Source organism: Petromyzon marinus, chromosome 4, assembly GCF_048934315.1.
Source record: "Petromyzon marinus isolate PM22_M1 ecotype Great Lakes invasive population chromosome 4, UKy_Petmar_22M1.pri1.0, whole genome shotgun sequence".
Taxonomy (NCBI): domain Eukaryota; kingdom Metazoa; phylum Chordata; class Hyperoartia; order Petromyzontiformes; family Petromyzontidae; genus Petromyzon; species Petromyzon marinus.
Genome location: NC_133670.1, coordinates 21,575,118 through 21,601,071, shown reverse-complemented (window position 1 = coordinate 21,601,071; position 25,954 = coordinate 21,575,118). Strand labels below are relative to the sequence as shown.

General features: G+C 41.4%; 1 protein-coding gene across 7 annotated transcripts in view; it reads left to right on the top strand.

The window, feature by feature from the left end:
- The window catches only part of LOC116938357 (histone deacetylase 4-like), a 189,608-nt gene that overhangs the window by 126,900 nt on the left and 36,754 nt on the right, over window positions 1-25,954 (top strand). For all 7 annotated transcript variants that reach the window (XM_032945507.2, XM_032945502.2, XM_032945513.2 and 4 more), the window contains 5 exons: window positions 938-1,267; window positions 14,748-14,952; window positions 16,223-16,356; window positions 18,739-18,859; window positions 23,144-23,193. In XM_032945507.2, the coding sequence (XP_032801398.1) occupies window positions 938-1,267; window positions 14,748-14,952; window positions 16,223-16,356; window positions 18,739-18,859; window positions 23,144-23,193 (840 nt within the window). The remainder of the gene's footprint in view (window positions 1-937; window positions 1,268-14,747; window positions 14,953-16,222; window positions 16,357-18,738; window positions 18,860-23,143; window positions 23,194-25,954) is intronic.

The window sequence follows — 25,954 nt, the reverse complement described above, 5'->3', positions numbered from 1 at the left end:
TATCTGCTTCCGATGCATTTTTTACTTTGCATTTGTATTATATATTCTGTATATGTATTTGTATTATATATTCAGGCTTATGACCGACAATCCTTTTGAAAATTAAATATCTTTACGTAGAAAACGATTCTGCCACTTATTTCAGAAGGGATAATTTATTGTAATTCAAGTGAAAATGTCTCCATCACGATACAACTTAGCTGTCCTCTCCAAGTCCTTAACAGCATGGTTTTTTTAAATTAATATTATTACATTCCACAATTTTACTTGAAGCCAACTACAAACAGCATTATAATGCCATTGTGCACGGTGTATGTGTATCATTAAGGGGCACCTGTTTATTTAAATGTGCAATTTCCTACCGCTTCCCTTGGCCACGTATTATCATTATTTGCACTGTATTTCCACGTAAATTGCATTACAACCAACAAGCAGAATTGGGTTGTACGTTGGGTAATATTTTCAACAAAATGTCAACGCGGTTTAATACAATTCCGATAGGTATGGGTGCCGACCGCAAACATCTCTTACAAACCATATCTAATTACTCACCATAATCTAATACACCCCCTTAATCAACAAGAGTGTGCCTTCCATTATGCGGGCTCACACGCGGTGCGGTGTGCTTGCGAACGTAATGGAAGGAACGTATGATCGCTGTTCCGAGCGCCCTTCTCCACAACCACATTTTGTGAACCGCATTTGTGCAACCACATTTCTACAACCGAAACCTGCGCAACCACGATTCCGGACGACCACATTCTCTTGCAACGACATTCGCTCTCCCCGCGTTTCCATAACCGCGTTGACCCATTCCTTGATTAGCATTTCTCCATAATTTCCACGACCCCAATGCGCACAACCGCATTTCCGATAACCAAATTTAAGCAACGGCAATTCAACGGCCACTCCACCCCCCCCCCCCCCCGTTCCCCAGGGTGGCGAGCAGCAGGCCGGCGTGCCGTGCAGCAGCCCGCCCCGGGGCACCGAGACGGCCCAGGCCAGGGAGGCCGAGCCCACGGCTATGCACGAGGAGAGCGGTGGGGCCGGCCGGGGCGACGGCGGCGGGGTCGGGAGGGGCCACGGCGGCCGCCCCGGGGACTCCGTGGGGGGTCAGGTCGTGGTCAAACAGGAGCCCGTCGACGTGGAGCAGGAGGAGGACGGGGAGGTGGAGGTGGGGCAGCAGCAGGGGATGGAGGAGGCGGACGAGGAGCGGCGGCAGCAGATGCAGGTGGCCAAGCAGCAGCAGCTGCTGCTTCTCAAGCAGGTACGCTTGAAAGTTGCATTGCCAGTCCATAAAGGGGGAGGAGTGACAGGTGGTGGTGGTGGTGGGGTGTTAGGAGGTGCGGTTGCCGTTAATTTGGGATACGAGGTATTGGTGCTGATTGCAGAAATTGCTTCATTTGGCTGGGTCAGGGTGGAGGTGTCTGTGCCAAGTCCAAAATACATTTGTGAAACTAATGGTTGGCGAATCAATGGTGAGCAAGCCCGACAAAAAACTGCTGCTGTTACAACTGTTCCCATGACCAATTCCATCATAGGGATGCCCTTTAGGATGATGGTGTTGCTCCAGTCCACTGTTTGACAACAAGATCAACAGCTTTAATTTAACGGGGCGCTGATGCTCATAACAAGATGTTTCAAAGCACTGCGCAAATTAAGGAGCACTCACCTGGTGGGTGGACTTTATTGGTAACGTCCTGTTATAGCCTAGTAATCACGCCGTCATTGTCAGCCATGCTCGGTCCACTGCTGGGTGAAGGCTTGCCACGAGCCAATCTAATCACTCCATCTCCGCAGTGGACATGATTTTGGGTGCTGTCCCTCCCATGGTTGCCGTTCGGTAGTTCTTCTTGCCGCCTCCCAGCTGTCATCACTTCTGGTGACACGTGTTCCGCTCAAGTCCACTTATTTTTCCTTCACAGTCAATTGTTATACCTGCACGTGTTTAATAAATGTGTTCTTCCATCCGTCTCTCTGCATGCCGGAGCTTTAACTCGATGCTTCTTTGCACACTTTTGAGAAGCCTTTTCGTCTTCACCACCAGTGCCGGATTATCCTAGTAGCAAAAGTAGCTACACATGTAGCTACGGGCCCCGCACTCTCAAGGGCCCCGCGCTAAACGCTTTCAAGCTATCAATTCCGGTTCAGTGGTTCTGCACTTGCTCTATTACTCTAGTACTATACTGCCTTTAACTTTTACGAACGACTGGGTGTTTGAGGTTAGCGAGTTTAATCCGGCATTGTTCACCGCCAGTAGTCATGTTTTTGATCCATGTGCCATAGGAGGAAACTTGCGATGATTAAAAACGTTCCGCTACAGGCACGTTAGTACGTTGCATGACAATATTGTGAGTAAATATGTTCCACATATTTAATTTGTATTATTTGTTAAATTCAATGAATGGATTACTAATAAGGTTATAGCATTATCAAACATTTTAATGGTAATCTAAATATGATCGTATTTAAATAGTGACCAGATGTAGGGTAATTTAAAGCCTCTGGGATGTTCTTGTTATAACCAGAAATTTTATCGTAGGTTTGTGAGAGATGTGGCTTTGGGAAGCCTTCATCTAGCAGTGGATTGACCATGGTTGTCGATTATTATTATGACGATTTAAAATGTGAACTGTGTCCTATGCAGGTATTGGCTTCTGCCATGGAAAGGTGGTGGTTACACCATCAACTGAGATGTGCACCATCCCATCTTTTCATTACTTGAATTTAAATAAAATTAAATGATTTGACAGTAGCATTGCACATTGTGCAGAGAATTGCAATGTTGGGAATGTTCATACCATTACTTTTGATTGTGAGAGACAATTGTGTTGGGTTTATACATGTTAAACTATGAGAGAACTAATACATGTATTTGTAACATTTATTTTAACAATTAAAAATGTCTAATTTAATGGATTACAGATGTAGAACTGACTCAAATAAATTAGGACTTTTGTCCTCATTCCGAGTACACTTGAACATAGATTTTGCATCAATGTTTTGTAGGGATACATGTTTTTGGTCTGATGGGACATTATTGTGTCAAATGTAATTATTTCCTGATTTTTATTCTGAGCTGATAGAATATGATCCATTCCCCCCCCCCCCCCCTGCCCCAATCGTTAGTTGGCATAATCGAATACAAATCAGCTGACTGGTATCAGGTTCCAATTATCGCATTACACTACCATTTAATTACCGACATAACAGCATCTTATCTACCTATCTCTGACGGTTAAGTATAATGATGTTTTATTTGCTGAGAAAGCGATATGTTAGTAAACATTGACTAGATTAGAACGGCGTGTGTTAGCAAGCGGACGCTGTAGCTGAGGCCGAAAGGGCCCGAGACAGCGTCACTTAACATGTAAATGACAGATACAATTCCCCAACTCGTAAAAAAATGTCTCCATTTTAAAGTTTAAACTTTCTTTTTAACACTACACATTGATTCACGTGATGAGCGTTAATACAAAACAACAAAGCGGCTATTAACTGAAAAGAAAATATAATGTTTCCCCATACAGGCACTAATCCCACATCTTATGCATGTTAAATGAGGCTCCTAGTTTCCTGCCCAACTGGCCACAGTACGTCTAGCCCGGTGTTTCTTAAACTTTTTGGCCCGCGGTCCACTCAGCCGATGCAAACATTTTCGCGGACCACCCAGCCCCCCCCAACCCCACCCCTGGGGACAAAAACGCATTATCTCTAAATATCGGTAATACAAATTATTCATATGACCGGAACATAAAAACATGTATTTTAAACGGAGCTATAGGTTGTTGTTTTTTTGTGAGGGCATTTACATCTTAGGATTTGGCTAGTTTAAACAGGGTAGTTTACCAAACCTAATTAATATATATATCATGAGTTAACCTTTTCTAACAAAAGGTATAAGCGTTGTCATCATTTCAGCATCAACCTCCATTTACATCAGCAGCCCCGCAGACAACCTGGAGGGAGCGACACAAACCGCTGGTGGTGGTCCGGAGTCCGCACTCTGAGAACCACTGCTCTAGACAAAGACCATAGACAAAGACATGCTGCTTCGCACCGTTCGTGAGTGCATTGAATGTAAATTAAGGGAAAGGTGCAGCTCTGCACTGGTTTTTTTTTCCTGTCCTGCCACTGCTGCTGGAAGGGCCCCCAAACTAGAGAGAGCTCTAGAGTCGAGAGCCTATCGGGTATCTGGCCTACTCTTTCACATTGGCCGGAAGTCTTGGACGAGTTGGGAGTGCTCACACTTTGCACGCACAACGGCCTACTTTTACATTCAAAATAGTTGGATCCTTAAATTCCACAGTTCGCTTGATACCCAGCCAAACTGAACTCTGCAGTGCAGTATATAAGCAAAATTCTGTTGTGTCTCTACATATAACTATTTTATTTTATTTAATTTTGCCAAGGAGCACCCATTTAAGTTAAGAAAACTACGGGCCCGATCTCAACCCTCTTTGATCTCATCAGCAGAGTCAAGTCCATTCAATGAATGCTGCTGGAATAGCAGATCTCAATTGAAACCATAGGGTCCAGTTCAGCACAAAAACGATGCATGTAGTGTGTGTACTGCAGTGTGTGCTTTAGGATATTTAGGACCTTGCACGCGAAACATGCCCCCACATGTTCGTTTTATTGCATCTGTTTTAGTTATATCAAGTTTTATTTTTAAAAGAATTCGTTTTGAGCATAGCTAAAAGCCACATCGTGAATTCGCTACGCGGACCTCGTTTTGCATCAGCGGGCTCTGATCCAGTGATTACCTGTGAGGCGTTTCAGTGAGGCAGTACAATATACAGCTGCTTGCTCACACATTAGCCCCTAGAGTCCTTCCAATGCCTTTACCTAGGTCTTGGCAACAGCATGGTTTAAACAAACAGTGTTAGTACAACATGCTGCTAACATTGTTTTAGACATTAGTACATTAGGACATGCGAGTGATTTGAAACAGATCTGCTTAGGTTTGCTGAGACGTGTTCTGAAAGTTTTTTCTCATTTCTTGCCAACCCTACATTTTTCTTCTTCTACCAGGAACTTTAAATCCAGAAACAGCAAAAGGCTGCCTGGAGCTGGTGGATAAAACCACAAAGCTACAGCCAAATGTCAAGACGCAATCAGTTCCCTGACGTCGTGTGCTGTGCTTGGCGGAGAATCGAGAGAGCGCTATTTCAAATCGTCACGCTTTATTTAACCTGACCAAATTTTGTTGCTCCACCACGGATATGTTGCATTAGAAAAGGTGCTGACAAAATAGTTTCCATATTTAATCTCTTGTTTATTAACACGTTAGTTCGTAGCAATAATGCTGCGCGTAATATTATATCGGCAGTTGAAAGCATGAGGGGTGGAGTGACGGCGCAGTGATTCGCACGCCACGCTGTGAACCTGGCGACCTGAGTTTGATTTTCAACCAGGGGTCACATGAGTGGCGAGTAACATCTGAACTAGTCCTGGTCCCCCGCTCCCCCATACTTATAAACCTGCACGGACCAGCAAGGTGAGGTATGGTCAAACTACACCCCTGACCAACATGACATAGGGAGGCCTTCATCCAGCAGTGGACTGAAAAAGTGCTGTTAAATAATTTATAATTTATCCATGAGTGTTTTTCAAGTAAGGACACAACGGTTATCTGAGACATCAAATGTTCCAGCAGTGGGACACATTAAACAGATCCCATTCTTTATGATTCTTCGTTAAATATTCAGAAGCTGTATAATTTTGCCATCGTAAAGGCAGAAAGTGCGATGCATATATTGTGTAACTTCATCAAAATCTGTGGATGTTCAGTGAACTTTCAAGGATTAAAATAAATTCACTTTTGTCTTAATTAAATTTGTCTAACTTTTGTAAGTGAAAGCAGTGAACGTGAATTCCCAGTGGATAGCAAAGTACTCCCTGTGCACAGCCACACCAGATTTGCTATTGGCCCGCTTCTTTCCCAGGGCTTTAATCGTCCACGTTGTACGGATGTTATTAATTTCATTTTTAAAAAAAACTATTCCTGGCTTGATTGGATTTGAAGCAGAGGCCACTGCTAATAACCTCAGTGAGCCTTTCATTCACTCATTCCCTTGCTTTGTAATGAATGATACATGGCGGTTGCCACATCAGCCTTACCCACTTTACAAAATATTATTTGGGTTTTGCGGTAAAGTCAAGTAGAATTTTTTTTTTTTTTACAAAAAACTACGACGTTTCAGTCGCAACACAAGCAATCGTCATCAGGAGAAAAAAGAGGGGGAAAGCTGCTGAGTCAGGCTGTTTATAGAGGTTGGAAACGTCACTGGCTGTGACGTTTCCATCCTACCTTCCGATGTCAGTAGTAATTTTCGACTGATTTTACATTAACAGGTTAAATGTCTCACACTAACACAGCCACCGTCGCTCGTGTCCTCGATGTGGCGGTGGCTCTGCGATCTTGCATTGACATGCTAATCTCTGATTTTACATTGACAGGTAAAATGTCTCACACAAACACAGCCGCCGTCGCTCGTGTCCTCGATGTGGCGGTGGCTCTGCGATCTTACATTGACATGCTAATCTCTGATTTTACATTGACAGGTAAAATGTCTCACACTAACACAGCCGCCGTCGCTCGTGTCCTCGATGTGGCGGTGGCTCTGCGATCTTACATTGACATGCTAATCTCTCACAATACAATGGCCACCTCCGTGCCCTCGTCGTGGAAGTAGCTCTCCGACCTTACATCAATATGCAAATGTGTCACTTTAACATCACTAGCCCCGCCCACTTTGTTTATGACCCTTGGGCTATACCCATTTAAACCCTTTAAAAACAGCCTGCCTCAGCAGCTTTCCCCCTCTTCTTTTTACCCGATGACGATCGCTTGTGTTGCGATCGAAATGTCGTAGCTTTTTGTAAAAAAATAAATAAATGTTTGGTTCTACGTGACTTCACCGAATGACCCAAAGAATATGAATTTCTGCGGTCGGTCACGAAATCTTTAAGTCAAGATTCACTTTACAAACACCTCTGCAACGCCCCTCCACCCAGCGGCAAGGCACCGTGAGCACTGACAAATGACACGGCGTCACTTCAAACACTGCGGCAGCGGCGGCAAGTTTCACGGAGAGATATTTGTGTTTTAATTCAAGGCGTCGTCGTCCTTGCGAATCCCAGTCAGGGCTTTGACTCAGTCATTCCTAGTCCAGCTTCAATAAATGGCTAGTACTTTGTAGGAATTAAGCAGTGGCTTGCCCTATGGGTCGACTCACCTCTCGCGATTTGCATGTGGAACTTCAACCACTGGCTCTGGGTTGAAAACCGGAGATGAGTGTTGTTCCTTCATCGTTCAGGTGAAAACCACTTTCACTTGACTGTCAACAAATGTTGCTTGCAATTGAAGTACCACCGTTGCGTGTGTTGCTGAAGAAAACATTGACAAACATTAGACTTGACTTGAAAAGACATGCAACATCTCATAATATTAATGTAGATGAATGTTGTGCTGATGCAGTTAATTTAGCATTAAAACATTATCAGCACTAATACAATACAAAATGTATTGTGCAGATAGCTGCGAGTAGTTCCTTATTTTTTTTCCAACGAATGAAAAGGTATTGTCTTGCTTGAATAATTTCGATCATTAAAATGGATGTTTGGCCAAAAAATAAGCCATTAAGCCTTGGCGTGTGCATTGATACGACAAAAAAACACGCTATTTGTCAGCATAATGGCCTTCTTTGTTTTATCCAAGACAAGTGGACGTGAAAGCCATTTGGAATTAAGTACCAAGTTTTGTCCAGAGTCTAAGCTATCGTCGCTGATTAAATGTGTTCTATATAACATTCTTGGAAATATATTATCTAACACTTCGTAATATGCATTTGCATTCAGATGTAAACAATTAATTGTGTTAATGTATTTGTATTCTATCACGGTATGAATAATTGTGTGGTTCCACATAGTTGTGCAGAATTGTTTTTTTCTGATATGGTACATGATATAATTCAATACAATGCAGTCAGGGTGATTGATGATCCAGCACTCACTGAGTCATTCCAGTCACTGTTCAACAGTGGGCAGTCCCCTCGTTACCACTCTTCTATCACTACTACCATGGTCACTGCTCCAATAACTTTACTCAATGGTTCCTTTCCCCCTGTTGAGGACTTCGTTTTTTTTTCATCAATACTGTGTTCAACCACCGTACTCCAGGTCACAGCACGTTTCTTGCTGTTTCTTCCCTCACACTACTCGACGCTGGGAATTTCCTCCCATCGTCACTTTTCCCAAGTTCTCATAACTTTGCTGTTATCTGTTACACTTTTAATAGTGACTATTTGTTTGACATTTTGGGTCATTTGGGCTTGTGCTCGGAAAACAGATAAATACCATGGATTATCGCTGCTGCACGTTGGCCCTCTATACCCTACCCTGGTGAATTGTGCCATACATTACAGCATTTTTCCCCGCTTGGAAAACGCGGCATGAACCAATGAGCATTTAGCGCTGGCCTAAATACCTCTACTTGCAGTAGCAGATGCTTTTGTGGTTGAGTCTGATTGGAAAGGTACACAGTGTTGCGTTCTAGAGCCCTCAAGCTTTACAGCTTCTTGCCTTTTGTTCAACAGGCAAACCAAATAGGGCCTGCTGTTTGTGAAACGTGACCCATTGGTCTCAGTACCTAAGATGCATTACCATCATGTGTGGTTTGGTTTATAGTTTGGAAAGCATCGTGCACTGTCACCAGAATTATTTAATGTACACTATTTCTATCGTACAACCATGGAAGGTTACGTCTTGGAACTTAGAAACAAGAGAAAGCTGAGATTGCATCTCCAGTTAGATGTTGATCCCACTTGCAAATTCACATAGAAATAGCAGACATGTTATCTTATCCAACAAGCTATGGAACCAATGAAACTATGCTTGATACGCATGCACCTCATACATCACTCATCTATTGTTTTTATTTTACTGGGACCTGCATTCATAATGTCAACGGTGTGGTTTTTTTTTTTACGAACAAATAATGTTTTGTCACACAGTGCACTAAAATAAATATGACTAGAAACATTTTGCATTTACAATAAATTACAGTCAATAAATCAGTCGAATAAAATTGCATAATTTCCATACAAACCTTGAGAAAAAATAAAGTAGTTGGTTACTACATCAATTGATGATTGTAAAATTTACGTAATCTATTCCAGGAAGTGCCAACATTTGTCGAAATCTGATGATAAACTTGAAATTGCATTCATTTTGTGAAGGTACATTTAGTATCATGCTTCTAAATTCAAGTTTCAAGTTTATTTTGCTTTACCAGATGAGAACTAAAGATTAACCAGGATGAGTCTGATTTGCAACAGTGACCTGGGGTATTAGTCTGCCAGTAGAGGGTGATGTTTGCTTTATATAATCCCAATTTTACAAGTTATGGGTAACATTCAAATTTGGCTACATTGTAATCGTACCAAATGGAATGGTATTTTTCATACAGTATAGTGTTTTATGAATGGTGGGAATATTATTTCAACTGGGACGCACTTGCTTCCAACAGCCATACTTGGAGAGATTTGATATTCTACTGTAGATGGACAGCATACCCGTCATGAAACAAATCAGGTAAGCCACACACTCACTTCGTCTTTTTTGTAATAGCAAGTTCTTAAAGGAATTAGAGATATTACTATAGCCCAATATATATTTTCCAGGAAATGAATTTTAACTGGATCAAAACTGTCATGTTTTAGCATTTGTAGCTGTCAAAACATGGAAATGCTTAATTGAGACGTGTATTACAGTTTTTCAAACATCTGTTTGTTTAATAGCCTATTATCAGAGGAGGTTAACCTATGTTTGCATACAAAACACTGTGCAACTCGAACGTCTTTATATATTCGCAAAGTTTTGCACTTGATAAGTAATGAATTAATAATGGAGAAGTTGCGTGCATAAACACAGTTCACCGGGAAGACGACAAGGTTGGTCAACAGTGAGCATGGGAAAATAAATCATTAAAAAACATCGCTACATGCGATTAAAAAAACACTGTCACGTGATTTTAATTCAAGACGTGCCTCGTGCATAATAGAGTACCTTCATGTACGTGTTACATGCATACTGTGTGTGTGCTTGTTTAGATAATAATTTGCTTGCATCTCACGAAGAAGGAACTGAGTGCAGATTATTTGTTTGCTAATAGCACAAATGGACAATAAAATGTTCATTCAAAATGTGTTTGTCTTGTGCTTACTGTGCCGATGCAGTGTTGGATTATGGGAAGTTTGTTTTTCATATATACTAAAGCACGAGGAATCTCTCAAATACGGTCCCAATAAAATATTTGCTGACAGTAACGTCAGGTGTAATTCTATAATCTTTGGAGCACTCATCATAATCGTCGTCGTCGTCACCATCGGCGAACATCATCCATCCATTTCTGAACAAATGCCTACCCCACACCATTGGCATCCATCGTGCTGCTGCAAAGCTACCGTCAATCTTCCTCTGCACATGAACGGACCTCGTCCCTACATCCTCTGCTATGGTAAAATCCTCTCAGGTGCATTGCCACCTTTGGCTGCCCATTCCATCATCGGCCTTCTCCATTGGCCGTCATTCCTTGTCGTGATGGGTTCTAACCAAGCCTGCTTAATTTCTTTTAAAACGGTCAATTTTATAAGAATAGGGTTTTTACCCTTTTTTCTGGCAACAAAACTGAAACCTTTTTACAAGGATTCATGTCTGCATCAACCACAATACCTGCAGTCAAAATTCTAACAAAAAAACATCCTATGATAACATATGCATTGTCCTTGAATGGCTTTCTTTTGAGCCTTGACCCAATTGGTGCTCGATCAGATGACACCAAAAGGGGAAAAACCCTATTCTTATATTTTGGTACTGGCAAAGGAGGTCTAATGATGATGATGGTCAATTTTATGTTTATGATTTACATTTGCTCCCTGATCCACTGTAATTCCGAACATGTATCGTCATATTCTTCTTTGCTCACCCTTCAGATTTTGACTAGTTGTCTTCATCAATGGCCGTGTTTCCGATCTATATATTATGTCGAGTAAATATGCACTCATAGCTATAACAAAAAGTCTTCTTCAAGCACTTTGTATTTTCTCATTATTTAATTCACTTTTACAAAGGCACTCAATCCTGTTTTTGTTTGCATATTTTTCCCATTAATTTGGGCCCCGATTTGCCCAAAGTGTCCATATTCTGATGTTCTCCAGTCGTGTCCCTTCCAACAATTATTTTAGTTTGTTGAGCAAACTTTTTTGACCCGTGACTTTGTTTTTTCTCACGAAGTCCTGTTTTTTTGCGAATTTCTTCATGCAATTCATCACGCATTTCCTGTAAATAAGTCTTCCAGCCATTGTGGTCAACAAATGTATGTGCATGCCTTTTCTGCTACTCATACACAAAGAATGTCATCTATATCTTGTGATGAATCACATTCGCATCAGGGCGTATCAACCTGTCTGACTCATTAGATTTGCATGTTGTTGGTGGCTGCATGTACCCACATGGTAATGGTTCCTTCTTTCTAAAAGGTTTTAATAATTTCTACATACAGTTTGTTTCAATTACTATGTATTTGTGTTTCCACTGAAAAAAAATGTATTTTCATAATCAATAACCTCCAAGCATAATGGTATTTTATTTACAGTTACCTTTTCTTGGATCTTGTTAGTGTTTATGTGGCCAGTGCTACATTTATTGTCGCTAAATACAGCTTGCTCGTGAAGTTGCTTGGCCTTTAAAATGTCTTCAAATCCATCCCATAACATATTTGCCCAAAGTTTATATATGCTTTGGATCGAAGGATATTTTTTTGGATGATAACATTTTAAACACTTAAATTGTATATTTCTTACTTTGTTTTAGGGGGAATACGCATAAAGCTCAACACGGCTTTGTACATGCACCTGGTTTTACGTTTATGTTCTTGATATAACATTGCACCTTTTTTATATAATTTCATGTGCCTTCAATTATGTTGCAGTAAACTAAACCTTCGTGAGGAAGTTATTATGCTTGTGTGAACCTCAGGCCAAATGTAAATTTAAAATAATGGTTTTTGACATTTAATTAAACACCACTGGGGTGCTCTATAACATAGGTTAACACAGCATCGCCGCAGCACTAATTCTTATTTCTATTCATTATGACATTCTCCAAATAAACAATTCAGTGCATCTAATGTATAAAATTGTCCCAAGTGTATACAGCGTTTCCAGTTTTGATGCCCTATTAGTAAAAAAATATATAGCCAAGGCCTCGCTTTATACTTTAAAAATAAAACGGTGGCGTCATTAATACATGTTGCCCTCTTGAGCCTTTTTAATGCACAAAGTGGCAAAGGCGCTTATTGTGCTGACCCTGAAAGTTTACTGGGTGTTTTCACATTGCCACTGGGAGATATTCAATCTCTCTGACTTTTACAAAGGGGCTCTAGAGTTTCCATATGTTCCATGGCTTGAGAAAGACAAAGGGGTACCTAGGGGCCTTGTGATCTGCCTTGGGACGGAAATGGGATTGGAAGGGCCTCCGCATATCGCCCTCCTATTGGCCCGCTCCGTAGCGGCCGTGCGTGCCATCTCTCAGCTGCGTGAAAATGTGAGCGGGCGGGCGGGCGGGAAGGCGAGCCTCTGGGAACGAGAAATATTTGCGGTATGAGGTGTATTTAGGAGGAGCTCGGTGAAAGCAAGCAATGGCTGTTCACTTGTGTGAGAGTCATTGTCCAGGGGGGGCCCTCTGAGGCGAGCCCGTGAGACCAATCCTGTCAGGGGCGGCTTCCAGGCGGTCGGCAGACACTGAACGTTATGAGTGTTGTGAAATTTCAGAGGCACGTGTGAGTTTTGGCACCGTGTTGTCAGCCACAAGGGAACATCAAACAAACAAGAGTTAATTGTGTTGATGTAAACACTGACAAGAAGAATTTGACCTTAGGACCGCACCTAATGTACACTTGTGTGATTTTATTTAGTAACACTGTCAGTAATAGTTTTTGCAGAAAAATGCTACGTGGAATAATACGTTCTATTTTAGTCCATTATTTCGAACGTAGCACACTTTCAGCGTGCATATTTCCTTATATCTCACGTATGGCAAAGGCATTGAGATATACTTAGTAGTCACTAAACAGTTTTACCACTAAGTGTTTTCACAGTTGTGCTGTAGAGCCCTCTAATGTGTTTTTTTTGTGTCGTAGCGCACGTTTTTCATGAGCTGTTTCAGGAACTGAATTCAGTTCCCAGCTGACGCTCCCGTGAAGTCAGACATCGTGCGAAACAACACACAGCACAAATCGGAAATTGCATCTCTAAGCCATTTCATTTCAATTCTCACATCTCGCCACAGTGGCGAGATGTTAACTACCTCGCCTGGTATGCAGGAGGTAGTGGATTCCATCCCGACCCTGACGACGCCTGCTGCATATTTGGAGTTTGCGTGTCTCTCTCCCCGTGGTCGCGTGCGTTTTTCTCCGGGTCCTCCGGTTTTTTCCTCTACATTTAAAAACGTGTGTTTCGAGTGTTTGGCTACGATACATTCCACGTGGTAAGCCACTTCGTTGTGCTATCATTTGTGGCCAGGTAGGTTCTGAAAAAGAGCTATATGGCTCAGTGGCCCTTGCCTGGTAAAATAAAACGTGTTGTTATTGTTCTAAGATGATCGGGAAATGGCTCTTAAGTAATATTTTGTATTGATGCCTCATTAAGTAATGCATACCCTTGGCAATACTAAGTTCCAATTTAACTCGGTATGTTCCAAAAAATGTGATTGCATGTAATTAAACCAAAAGTCAAAAAGGTTGCGCTCTTCAAAGTCACAACAATGCATTCCTAAATCAAGGGTTCCATCTACAAACGTTGTGGCTGCATGGTTTGTTGCATCTGGCTGGAGTAGCCACCCAGGGCAAGTTAGTCCTCTGGCAAGAAAACATAAAGTTGCAATGGAATGCGTTCTATTTTACTTGGACATTATGCCGCGGATCGTTTTTCATCATTAATTATCCATCAAAATCATTGAAAACGTTTACGCCAATGGATGTTTTTGTTGTTGCTTATATCTTGTATATGTGTGCCTCTTTCTGTCACTTTTTGTAATTACGAGTATGCATATTTCCAAGCTTGAGATTGTCTTCATGCAGATGAGATGTGAGGCTTAAAGTTAATACAATACATGATTTGAAAAGTATTGCTTTGCATATCATAAACGATACAAAATGTAACTAATTATTCTAAATGATCGAATTAATCTGGTTTGTAAACACATAATTGGTTCACTTTTAAATTAACCCCACAGCCACAGACATTGCACAGAGATCACAACATTAATTTATATCTTGTGTTGACAATAATGAAGAAATATGGACTAATGGTAAGAAAGTGTGTGTGTAGTTTAAGTGGAGAGTGGCAGCGGTTAGCACGTTGTGCTACGAACCTGGCTATCCGAGTTTGATTCCCGCTCACGGCCAACACCAGTGACGATTATCCATACACGGTCCTGGGCCTCCCTTAAGTCGACTCGGCCTCAAATGAGTACTTGGTGCGGTGTGTAACCATCGCCACTGGCGAGAGAAAGGCGGCCAGGGGTGGTGTTGGCCACCTCGTGTGCCGTGCCACCCTTCATAGGTGCTCGCTAACAGCACTTGCCCCAACAGTCTGTACAGGCTATACTGGGTGGGGGGGGGGGGGTGTGCGGGATCTTTGTATTTGTAATTGAGTCTCGCTGTTGTCGCCTTGACTCGCTAGCACCAGGCGCTGTTGCTGGAGCAGCAGAGAGCCCAGCACCACCAACAGATGAGGGTTTACCAGGGCCAGATCGCGTCCGGGGGGCTGCAGTTCCGCCCGCCGTCCCACCGGCCCCTCTTCCGCACGCAGTCCTCCCCAGCGTGCACGCTCTTCGCGCAGGCCGGCGGACAGGAGCAGGCGACCACCAAGCTGAGATTCACCACAGGCAAGTGCGAAAAAAACCCACGAAGTTTGAAGCATTGCGCACTGTGAGAAGAAGAAGAAGGAGGAGGAGCAGAAGCAACGCCTTCACCGTGTCCTTCCGCAAGACTGGAAACAGAAATTCTCCAATTCGTTTCTTTGTGTGTGTGTTGTGTGTGCTGGAAGTGCGGTGGGGAGCGGTGGCGTAGCAGTTAGTGCGCTGCGGCTACGAACCCGGCGACCCGAGTTCGATTCCCGCTCACGACCAACACCAGTGACGATTATTTTGTACCTGGGCCTCCCCTAGGTCGACTCAGCCTCAAATGAGTACCTGGTGCGGTGTGTAAAAACATCGCCACTGGGGAGACAAAGGCGGTCGGGCGTGGTGCTGGCCACCCACCCCCTAGTGTACCGTTCCGGCCTTCATAGGTGCTCGCTAACAACACTTGCCCCTCCAGTCTGTTAAGGTTATACAGGGGATCTTTGTCTTTCTTGGAAGTGCACGTGCACATTTCGTGCAAATTCAGTTAACACGTCGACCCTTTTGGTCAATCCACTGCTCAACGAGGGCCTGCCTCCACTACGCTGGTCACAGGACTTATCTTGTCGTACTTCACCACACGGGTTGGTGACGATGGGAAGCATAGATTTTTGAGCTTGGTACAGTATAACGATTGATTTGTGCTGCACTGCTCTCTGAAAAAACAGTCAAAAACCAACTATTTTAAGCATGGTGGCCAGGCTAAATCCCAGCTTAGCTCCAAGATCTCATGAGATCGGGCACATTCCAGGTGGTTTGGTAATACACCTTTCTATAAGTATACATGGCATATATCGAATGTACCTACCAAAATGATCTCCAATAGTCGCCCCTAAGGGTGGAAATTCCACATTGGTATGGTAGAAGACTATCTCAAGGGGACAAATATGTCATATTTCAGCTCATTCTGTTATGGCAACAATTTTTTTTTATATATATAATTGATGTTTAATATAATACAATACAACATACATTTTTATCATTTTCAAATTTTATGACACGGAGGGCATCTAAACCGTTAGATATAACAACTGGGAATGTGCAAACCTCCTCTTAACCATTTATACAGTCATCGTTTTTATTTGTTTCTACTCACAAATGAAGCGAGTAAAACACAATCAGCAGAGATACTCTGCCTCGTTGTTGCGTCTACATTTTCCAGATAATTAAAGAGCTTCAAACTTGATCCCACAAAGCTCGCCTGCCTTCCTGGGCACACGTGACGAGCCGGTGTCAATTATTCCTTGTGCCGCAGGAGTGGTGTACGACTCCCTCATGCTCAAGCACCAGTGCTCCTGCGGAAACAACAACAACCACCCCGAGCACGCAGGGAGGATACAGAGCATTTGGTCTCGGCTGCAGGAGAGGGGCCTCCTCCGCAAGTGTGAGGTGCGTCTTGTGCTTTGTGCAATGCCTAGTCATCATTTTTTATTTTCTTGCAACTGTTTTGAAATTATTTTTGCCCCGTGGAACACTTAACTTTATTAAGTGCTCCCATTGGTCCAATTGTGCGCATCTGCCCCGAGTCGTGTTTTAAATGTTTAGCGAAGATGTTGAATAAGATTCTGCGTCTATAATATCCACAGTTTACTATTCAACCGACTGGAAACTTATCGCTGAGCAGTGCCTGGCAAAAGCTTGAGAGAAGATGTGCTTGAAACGACTTTCAAGCATATATTTTCTAAAAGCACTCCATCTTGCTCATGTTGCCCTTTTTATTCAATTTTGATTCTGCTCCACCTTCAACGATTGCATGGTCGGCTATATACGGTGTGAACGAAGTTCAACATGCATACATACATAGATATTCATACTCCTTTGTGTTTTTTATTCATCCAATAATTATATAGTTTAATTCAGGGAATCACAACGAAACTGAATGCAAATGAATGCTGACATGTTTTAATTAGTACTTTTAATTTCAGGCCAATTGTAGGTTTTTCTGGAAAGCGTGCTGGTATTTATTTATATAATATCTCTCAACCAAGACAAAAGTGAAAGGGCAACACTTCAAAGTTCAAACACAGACACTTAGTCAGCAGTCTGTTCAATTGAGCCTGTCATTGGATTACGGTTATCTGATATTCTTATCACCAGAGAAAGAAAAACACTGTTCTCACAAGCATCACAAAAGTCAAGTGAAAAGAACTTTCTTAGGATTAAGCGGCTCTAAGGACCCTTTTACTGGTCAATTTTGCCAGCTAAATCAGCCTGCTGTTTACATGCCCTGGCTTCCATTAAACTCTATTTCACTCACTCATCAAACTGTCCCAAATTCTTTACAGTTGCCCACAAAACGTGTCTGAGAGCGTCTCATTCTTGCCGGCACGTAACTAGACACTGCCTTACCATAAATAAACACCTCCACTCCCCAGGGTTTGGTTGCTTAGGGTCGAGTAACACTTGCTAAATAGGACATTAATTCAGATGGACTGACAAGCTTAATGACTCCGCTCATCTGTGGCTCCCTGCATTACACTTTATTAGAGGTAAACAAACATCAGACAGGGTCCTTATTGTCACTGGAGAAGACATCCAAATTGATTGAATGCATGGTGGCAAAAACAGCTGTGCAATTTAGACTGAAATTGGAATGTCTGTGGTTTGGGGACATGGTTACTGAATTACGCCCGTTCTTTTCGCATATAGTGTGGAGCTCATATACTCATGCTAATCGCATGCTAATATCACAGTAGTATAGCAATATTAGCCAATAGCATGGTACTATGTAGCAGTATAATGAGGGTTGATGTATCACTTTCGTGATGGTTTTGACACACATAAAAACTGTGATATCAATTAGGTCCGTTCTTTCTGATACAAGGATCTTAAAACGTAGATGCCATAATTTCCAGATTACAAAATACAACTGAAAGTTTGTAATATTGTTATATATTTTGATACAATATTTTTGAAAGGGATGTTTAACCTCGAGTGATCTGTTTCATATCTATTTTTGATTCGTCTTGTTGGGTGTATCATGAACACTATTAATTTAAATGCTTGACGTTCTTACTAAAATTCAATAGAGTGATGTAGGCCTGAAAAGGAAACATGCATTTTGACGTATGTCTTTCGAACTACTGAGATTATTCTGTATTTTTGCACGCATTTTGAGAGAACTACATTTATTTAATTACATAAGATTTCAATTTGCATATGCAAATATAACACAAGTAATTTAACTGTTTTTTGTGTGATTATTAAACATTTATTTGTAAACATTTTGTACCGGGTTACGAATGGACGTTTTTAAAAGCCCTGTTTATAAATATTGCAGTGGTCCAGCCATGCAGACATTATCCTTGCACCAGGGAAACTACATTAATTAATTGTTAAATAACACATTGGTGGGATATTTAAAATTTGAATGGCTATAGGTAATTATGTGGCAAGAATGGCTATGGCTTTTTAAGGAACACGCTTGTTACGAGTGATAAACTGGAATATAATATCCAGCTCTCATTAAAGCATTTGCATTAGCCTGATGAACAAATGCATATGTATAAACTGTTACAGTACAATCCCATGTAAAATGAGAATGACTGCTAGTCTCGTGAATGATAGCAGTAGTCGTATGTATAATCCTGACATATGCGCCAATGTGTTCTACTCATCATGGTTCTAGACTTTTAGTGAGCAGTGGTGATTTATGAGAATGCCTCCATACTCTACACTGTACTGAGCCTGTCGATGATTTGGCTATTGGCCAACATTAGTGTAATCCTGGTTTACATTTTTTTAATAATACTAATAATAATGTTTTTGCAGAGGGTACGTGGTCGGAAAGCAACTCTGGAGGAAATTGAGATGGTACATTCTGAACAGCACGCTCTTCTCTACAGCACTAACCCACTCAACCGACAAAAGCTCGACAGCAAGAAACTGCTCGGTAAGTGTGAATGGCACACGGGGTACCACCAGCAATGTGCCCTTTAACTCGTTGTGGGGTAAGATTTTAACCCGACAGGTGGCTCAGCGGTAAATTGAGCCGTGTGCAATTAATTAAAAGGTTGCGAGTTTAAATCCTCATTAGGAATCGACTCAGCCCATCATCCCCTCTGGGATCAACGACACAAGTACTTCTTTGTGGGCAAGTCAACAGTCGTCCTTATGGATAGACCTGCCCCCGCTATGGGAATGTGGAATGTACGCCACTGGCTCAGGGCTGTAAAACGGGAAATGAGCACCACCTCAGTGCTCATGTGAGCAGGAAATCACTTTTAACTTTTGTTTTCAGGAGTTAGAAAGGAAGTAGTATTGCAGAGTACAACCTTTTATAGAGGTGTATTTGTTTGAAACCATGAATGTAGGAGGCATATGTTATCAATTTTGATCCCAACTCAATAACTTTGGCATTTGGTTTATGCATTATTTGATCTCAGCTGTATTTAAAATCATAAATGTGTGTTTTTGGCATGTGTGCGCATGTTTTAACCTGTGTTTAACCCTAAGCTTGTACTATATTAGTCAGGAAATTATTGATTTAACCTCTCTGTTTTGACAAATTTGAATGTATTACTTAAAAGTACTTACATAGCAATACAAATTAGATATTAGTAGCCTTGTTCTTATTATAACAAATTAATACGTGTTTATTTAGGCTTTCATGTCAGTACGACGTCATAAAGACTTTTTTGCGCATAATGATTTTCATTAAGTTAATAAATAAAAAGGCTTAGTGATGATATTTATTGCCAAGTGTAACATTATTTAAAAATTAGTTCAAATAAATTCAAGTTGTTTATCAGGGAAACTGTGCTTTAAAAAAATGATTCGACGCCAATCATATCAATAAATGTGTTCACTTTTCAGACGTTTGCTGGTGTACGAATAATTCAATTAACATATTAAAGCATACAATTGTCCATCATCACCGATTTTGCATCAAACGTAAAATGCACTCAAAATAATTGTGAGATGTATTTAACTTCTCGTACTTAGGTATGTATGTTGAACTTATTTCGCACCGTACATAGCCGAGCGCGCTAATTTGGAGGTGTGGGGAAAGGACAACAAACTAAACACAAAAAGTGTTTCTAAAGAAATGATTTTTCAATTTAGCTTTAAAAGTGCATAGCTCCAATGGCTTCCTAATATCCGAAGGAAGAGCGTTCCAGACAGGCACATGAGCACATCTGAACGCGCGTGATGCGGTGACCATCTTTGTTCGATGGTTATACAAAAGCCGCCGCTGCGAGAATGACCGGAGTTTGCTTGATAGTTTATGCTCCTGGACGAGATCAGCAAGGTAATTTTGTTCCATTTGTGGAAACCACTTTGTGTGTAATGAGTGCGACCCTTATGATGTATTCATTCGGCATACGAAATAAAATGTGATTCCACATTGGCAGTGGTGAACAGGCATGATAGGTAATCCAAACTCAACACACTCGACAATGAAACTGTGCTAAAAGGGGAAAAGCATGCAATGGGCGATGTTTCAGGCAGTCGCCCTTTCTTTAAAGCAGTGAGGAAGAAGACACATCGGCAGAAATGTGCCGTTGATAAATACGTTTAGTTTTTACAATTCGCGAAATACATTTCTGAACCAAATATGGGTCATCATGTTTACGTGTATCCAGTATGTACGTGAATGTATATTAAATGTTTTAAGTGCGTATAAAAACAGTTGTTAACCATTGCTTTGCTCTGTTTGGTGTCTATGTAAATGTGGTGTTTGGCTTCGAATGCTGTAGAAGTGAAATGTATCTCAATCTTACAGGGGTATTTGTCCTCTTTCTATAAATTAATAAATGCCATTAGACCCCTTGTCACCTTAGGACCACATAGTCCTTTCTTGCAGATGAAGTCTAAACCTTGATCATGAGCACAGTGGTGAGCACACTAACCACGAGGCCACTAAATAAATACACATACGTGAAAAGATCCATTTGGTTTTGCATGGACAGTTTTACATGTGTAAAACCCCCCAACATATTTATTGCCCTTTTTTTACAACGAGTATGCCTATTCCCACTTTGCGGAAGAGCAGTAATGGTTGTTACACGGAACGACGGAACCCACCATAGGAATATGGAATTTCGACAGTTGGCTCAGGGGTACAAACGGAGATGAGTACAACTTCATTATTGTTTGAGCACGGCGATTTTTTTTTTTACATAAATAGTGATTATAAGCAATCTAACAGGTTTTGTATGAAATCATTTCAAAATCTGGGCAGCACATCTATATTTCAGGTTTCATTTAAGTTTCCTCTCGCTTGTTATTAGCCATGATTTTTACCGTACGTTTTGATTTGCGCTGATATGTAATATGTAAACATATCAGCAACGACAATTATTCATTTCAGAGTGTCTGTCAACTCAGTGTCTCTATTCTCATACCTTGTACGAGTGCAATGGGGGGGAGGTGGGGGGGAGAAATCAATGAAAAAAGATGCCGTAATGATTTTGTCATGAGCCGCCATAATGGGCATGCACAGGTGGCAAGCTGACATAAGGCATACGCATAACGGGCATTGTGTCAAGAGCTCGCTCCTGGCCAAAGCTAGCAGCAGCCCTGTGCCTTTGATCCTGGATTCCACGCATTGCTGGGTCTCTGCCCCACTTAACCGTGTCATCAAGAGTGACCGGCTCAAGTCCAGCCCTAACTGTGACAAATTTCTCTTTTTTAATCTTACCTGTCCCACGCTGTCAGTCGCCCGATGGCTTGTCCTTTTGTGCCAGCTGCCTTCATCTTGGTATTCATTCGTGGCATTTTCAGCCACGTCCCTGTGCCTGTCCTTCAGACCAACTGCTGATCGTTGTGACACAGAATGCTGCTTTGATCGGGAAAATATAGGGGTTATATTTGTTCTGTGCTGTCGTTGCCTGTTCCTATGTACGGACCACTTTGATGTTCTTCTTCTTGTTCTGAGTAACTGGCAAAATGGGACTATCCGTGCAACAAATAAACACGTATTGATCGATTGTTTCAACGGGGCATTGCATGTGGGAGTTGACAGCTATCAGTTGTAAATAATGGAGACTGAAGAAAAGAGTCTCCAAACAGATGCATCACGAATGAAAAAATGTGTCTGTGTAAACGCACTCAAGGGGAAGTGCATTTTTTAGAAACATGTAAATGTGCAAATTTGTTAGCGCTTCTAAAAATCAGCGCATGCCACGTTGTCGATGTAACGTACGTGTGTAATGGCCCCGTATGATGACATTTACTGAAGACTGACGAGGTTATGTGCTCTTACTTAAAACAAAAGAGAGACGTGTTTTATCCCTGCTGGATTCGTACTTGTCAACATCGGAGTTACATCATAACCCTTTCTGTTGTTTTCCCTTTATAAATTTTAGCCATGCTTGTGCGATTTGATCTTCCCACCCTGGATCTTGGCAGAAGCAGCTGGTTTTTTGAAGGCTGCGGCACCTCTCTAAACCACCTGTAGCCATGGATTTATCACATTTCACACTTTTTTTGGGTGGTTGAGAAAAAATTAGTCACAGACAGTTTCCCTGCCTTTCATCCCCATGCACTGAATTCCTTCCTGATCTGATATCAACATCTGTGAGTTAAGATAATTAATTTTTAAGCTGCGCTAACATTCCTCCGAAAATCTTGGAAGCCACCTTTCTCACTCTCAAATAACTTCATTGTAAAAGTGGCACCTGTACTGTTGTAGGATATTTAATTGTATTGGTTTCATGCAGTGTTAAGAATCTTTCTTGCGTCTTTTGCTATTTTACTTGGTAATTGTATTGAAAAATAACACAATTGCCGTACAATTGTGTTCCATGCGCCTTCCATGTAACAGCACAATTGACATTGCGAAAGTGCCGATGAAAAGACCATACCTGCGACTCAGTGTATAACATTTGCGTTATTATACCTGTATGAAAGGAAAATAAATATTGATATTATCCGTGACAAAGCAATCCTGCAGAAATCTTCATGAACCTGAGCTAACACAATTTACTCACCTGGCACTATGCCATCTCAATATATATTTTACGACAAAAACAAAAGAGGTCATTGTGACTTCGAGAAATAAACACGTAAACATTCACATCTGTCAGGGCTGCGATAACTAAATTATGGGTACGTGTTAAGCAGAGTGATATCAGCTTACGCGACAAGTTGAATGAACGATTTAAATAGCGGCATCAAAAATATAAAACGGTGGCCGGTCGAGTTACCATGCCAACCCCTTCGTCTCTTTCAGGCTCCCTATCCCAGAAGATGTTTGGACTGCTCCCTTGTGGCGGCCTCGGGGTAAGTCTGCCCGCGTTCGCACGAGGAACGCGAGTCGGTGATGGTACCCTACGCGGATTAAACGGGTTGTCGCTCACTCCGTTTCTTGGGCGAAGAGAGAGCACTTCGTGTGTCGGACCGGCATTTCACCCCTCGACTCCAGCTTTGTTTTCATTAAAACTCCGCTGAGGTCCCTAGGCATAGGTCCACATGTGTTTTGATCATTACACGAGCTTTAGAAAATAGTGTCGAGAGCTTCTCGGCATTATTACGCGGGTTGTGCCAGTATTCGCTCCACACTTTGGTTTCAAAACAGGGCAACGTTGCAGTCATCCATGTGTTTGGATGTGTATTTTGCAAGGTCAATATGTGGCATTGCTTTCATGTGGATTCATGCAACGATTTCAACAACACTTGATACAAAAAAAAGCTGTACGGCTGCCTAGCCTGTTATTTCCTTTTTGTTTTTACAGGCCTGGGCTTTTTTGTATTTTAATTAGTTTGTTAAAAACACATTCTTGACAAGAGCCGTGATGAATGTGTACTGCTGTGCGGGCACTCCATTGGGAATGATTTAATCCAACACCACGGCGAAACCTTAGAGCCCCACGGGCTGCTGATATCCTTCCCAAACATGTCATTCATGATATATTTTTGCTTTTATACCCTTAATATGGGTACTGTTTTTTTATAGTAGTCAAAATATGTTTCGGCTTTGTGTCCTTTTGGGGTTTTCATTTATCACAGGTTGCTTTATTGCTCAGGACAATGTGGTTGTGCATATGTTAGATAATTTGGGGGTATGCTCTTGATATTGAGAAATGATTTTAGATCACAATAAAAAAGTTGCATTGAGCAGGTTTTATGGACTTAACATTGAAACCTTTTCTGTGGCAGTAAGGCCATTGGCATTTGAATCTAAGGCAACTATGTGCTCTATCAGATTTTAAACTCAATACAGTTTTATACCTACAGTATATATAAAAGTAGAACGATGCAATATAATCTTAAGCATCTTTTCTTGACTTTTACTCGTTCCAGATGAAATATAGTTCCATGTGTTCTGTTCAGATTTTTGTTAAATATATATCTTTGGTTTTGGACATCAATGAATTTACGGCAGCACTTCCTTGACGAAAATAGAAAACTTACAACTGAGCATTCTAGATATCATGCATCTTGATCGCTGCAATCCATTAACTAAACTTCAAAGGAAACATCAGCCGCCTATAGTGCAAAATAAATCGTTGCAACATTTCTAAATGGGTGTATACGTGTACCTTATTATACATCTCTAAAGGAAGGTCAATACATAAAAAATAGTTTTTTTTTCTGAAAACATTACACATGCAAACCTTCAATTGTTATGAATGACAATCAATGCACGCGAATCATGTGACTGTTTTAAAGATAATGTAATATCTCAGCGTGTTGCTTTTAATGCATTGTTTTGTAGTACTTATTTTAGTTGGTGCACGATCCTTGTTACTGTCTGTGCAAGGCCCCTGCGATTGGGTACATTGTCAAGACAGTTGTACTCTGTACTCGGGCCCGTAGACGTTCATTGAATGACTTCTGTTTAAACGGTGACACCACCGTGAGACCAAAGCATTGTTTGGACCAATTTTTTTTCTAGCAGCAAACTCTGGAAAGGTTCATGACTATAAGAGTCTCCTCAGCAAATCAGGACGGTTCAACAACCGCCGGTGGGTCACTGTATGTTATTCTGTAAATGCATATGGAAGAACAGTCCAACTTCACGATTGCACCTCCGATTAGCACGGTTGGCTACGTACGGTGCGAAAGAAGTTCAACATACAAGCACACATCATCAGAACTGTGTAAAACTCAGTATGCGCTTTGATAACATCTACCAACTTAGCAGCGGTTGTTTGACAATGCTGCACTCTGCTGATGAAACCAATAAAACTGAAACCAGTTCACATTATATTGTTGTGTAGGTTCGAGCGTTTTTTGCTGTATAGCTTAACCTAGGGGTCGGCAACCAAAATAACAATAAGAGCTGTACGCCTTTTGGCGTCATCTGGTCGAGCACCAATTGGGTCGAGGCTCAAAAGAAAGCCGTCCCTTGGTGTGGACCAACCAGTTTCAAGGACAATGCATATATTATCATAGTATGTTTTTTGTTTGCATTTTGACTGCAGGTATTGTGGTTAATGCAGACATGAATCCTCGTAAATAGGTTTCAGTTTTGTTGCCAGAAAAAAGGGGAAAACCCCTATTATTATAAGAGCAATGTTTTCGAATTCGGTACAAAAATAAAAACCTCTATTTCAAGGGCCACAATGCATGCGGTGAATACGAGACGGTGGCTCCTTAATAAATAAGGTCACAAAGCAGTTCCTTAAAGAGCCGCATGAAGCTCCGGAGCCGAAGTTTGCCGACCCCTGGCTTAACCGATGTGTTTTCGGGTTTCTACCATGTGTTGTTCAGCATAATGTTAAAGCATGTGCTGGGAGCATCTTCAGGAATTGAAATGCAGTCCCAAAAATCTGAAAACATTGGACAGCAATTCAGTGTTTGCTGTTTCAAAAAAATTAGTGATGAAGACACATAGGCCATTGAACAAAAAATAAATGTGGTTTTAAATGGAGAACAGGCTTTCTATCTTCATTATTATTTGGATTGGCATTAGTTGTTTTTAAATATGAAGTTTGCCAGAGTAACTAACAGATGACATACATACCATCTGGTGGCACAACAAAAAAAATTCCGAATGTTAAATATATACACTGCGTATGGAAACTTATGTTAGATCTCA